Source organism: Eurypyga helias, unplaced genomic scaffold (genome assembly GCF_000690775.1).
Source record: "Eurypyga helias isolate BGI_N326 unplaced genomic scaffold, ASM69077v1 scaffold8292, whole genome shotgun sequence".
Taxonomy (NCBI): Eukaryota; Metazoa; Chordata; class Aves; order Eurypygiformes; family Eurypygidae; genus Eurypyga; species Eurypyga helias.
In genome coordinates, this window is record NW_010237773.1 from 1 (window position 1) to 927 (window position 927).

The 927-nt window shown below is 46.6% G+C and overlaps 1 protein-coding gene across 1 annotated transcript; it reads left to right on the top strand.

Annotated features, from left to right (window-relative positions):
- Nucleotides 1-70: 70 nt before the first annotated feature.
- LOC104506587 (uncharacterized protein DDB_G0271670-like) lies at nucleotides 71-877 on the top strand (the record flags this gene model as incomplete). Its single annotated transcript, XM_010147576.1, has 2 exons — nucleotides 71-649; nucleotides 777-877. Coding segments are annotated over exons 1-2 (680 nt in total), but the record flags the coding sequence as incomplete, so codon positions are not given.
- Nucleotides 878-927: the final 50 nt, after the last annotated feature.

Below are 927 nucleotides of genomic sequence, written 5' to 3' on the forward strand. Positions count from 1 at the left end.
GTCAAGGACGTCACAGTCGTCATCAACATTGTCATCGTCAATGTCACCACAGTCAACGTCATTGTCAAGGATGTCACCGTCAACAACATCATCATCAACGTCGTTGGCAACGATGTCACCGTCAACAACATCATCATCAACGTCGTTGGCAACGATGTCACCGTCAACAACATCATCATCAACGTCGTTGGCAACGATGTCACCGTCAACAACATCATCATCAACGTCGTTGGCAACGATGTCACCGTCAACAACATCATCATCAACGTCATCGTCAACGTCACCGCAGTCAATGTCATCGTCAACAATGTCATCGTCAACATCATCAATGTCGTCGGCAACGATGTCATTGTCAACGGTGTCACAGTCAACATCATCATCAACGTCATCGTCAACGACGTCATCAACGTTGTCACAGTCAACATCATTGGCAACGATGTCAACGTCATCAGCAACGATGTCATCGTCAACATCATCATCATCAATGTCGTCGGCAACGATATCGTCAATGTCATTGTCAACAATGTCACCGTCAACGTCATCGTCAACGTTGTCAACGATGTCACCGTCAACGTCATCGTCAACGTCACCACAGTCAACGTCGTCAGCAACGATGTCAACGTCAACAACATCATCATCAACGTCGTTGGCAACGATGTCACCGTCAACATCATCGTCAACATCAACGTCAATGTCATCAGTCAACATCGTCAACGGTGTCACTGTCAAGGACGTCACAGTCGTCATCAACATTGTCATCGTCAATGTCACCACAGTCAACGTCATTGTCAACGATGTCACCGTCAACAACATCATCATCAACATCGTCGGCAACGATATCGTCAACGTCATCGTCAACGTCACCACAGTCAACATCGTCAGCAACGATGTCATTGTCAACATCATCATCAACGTCATTGTCCACGA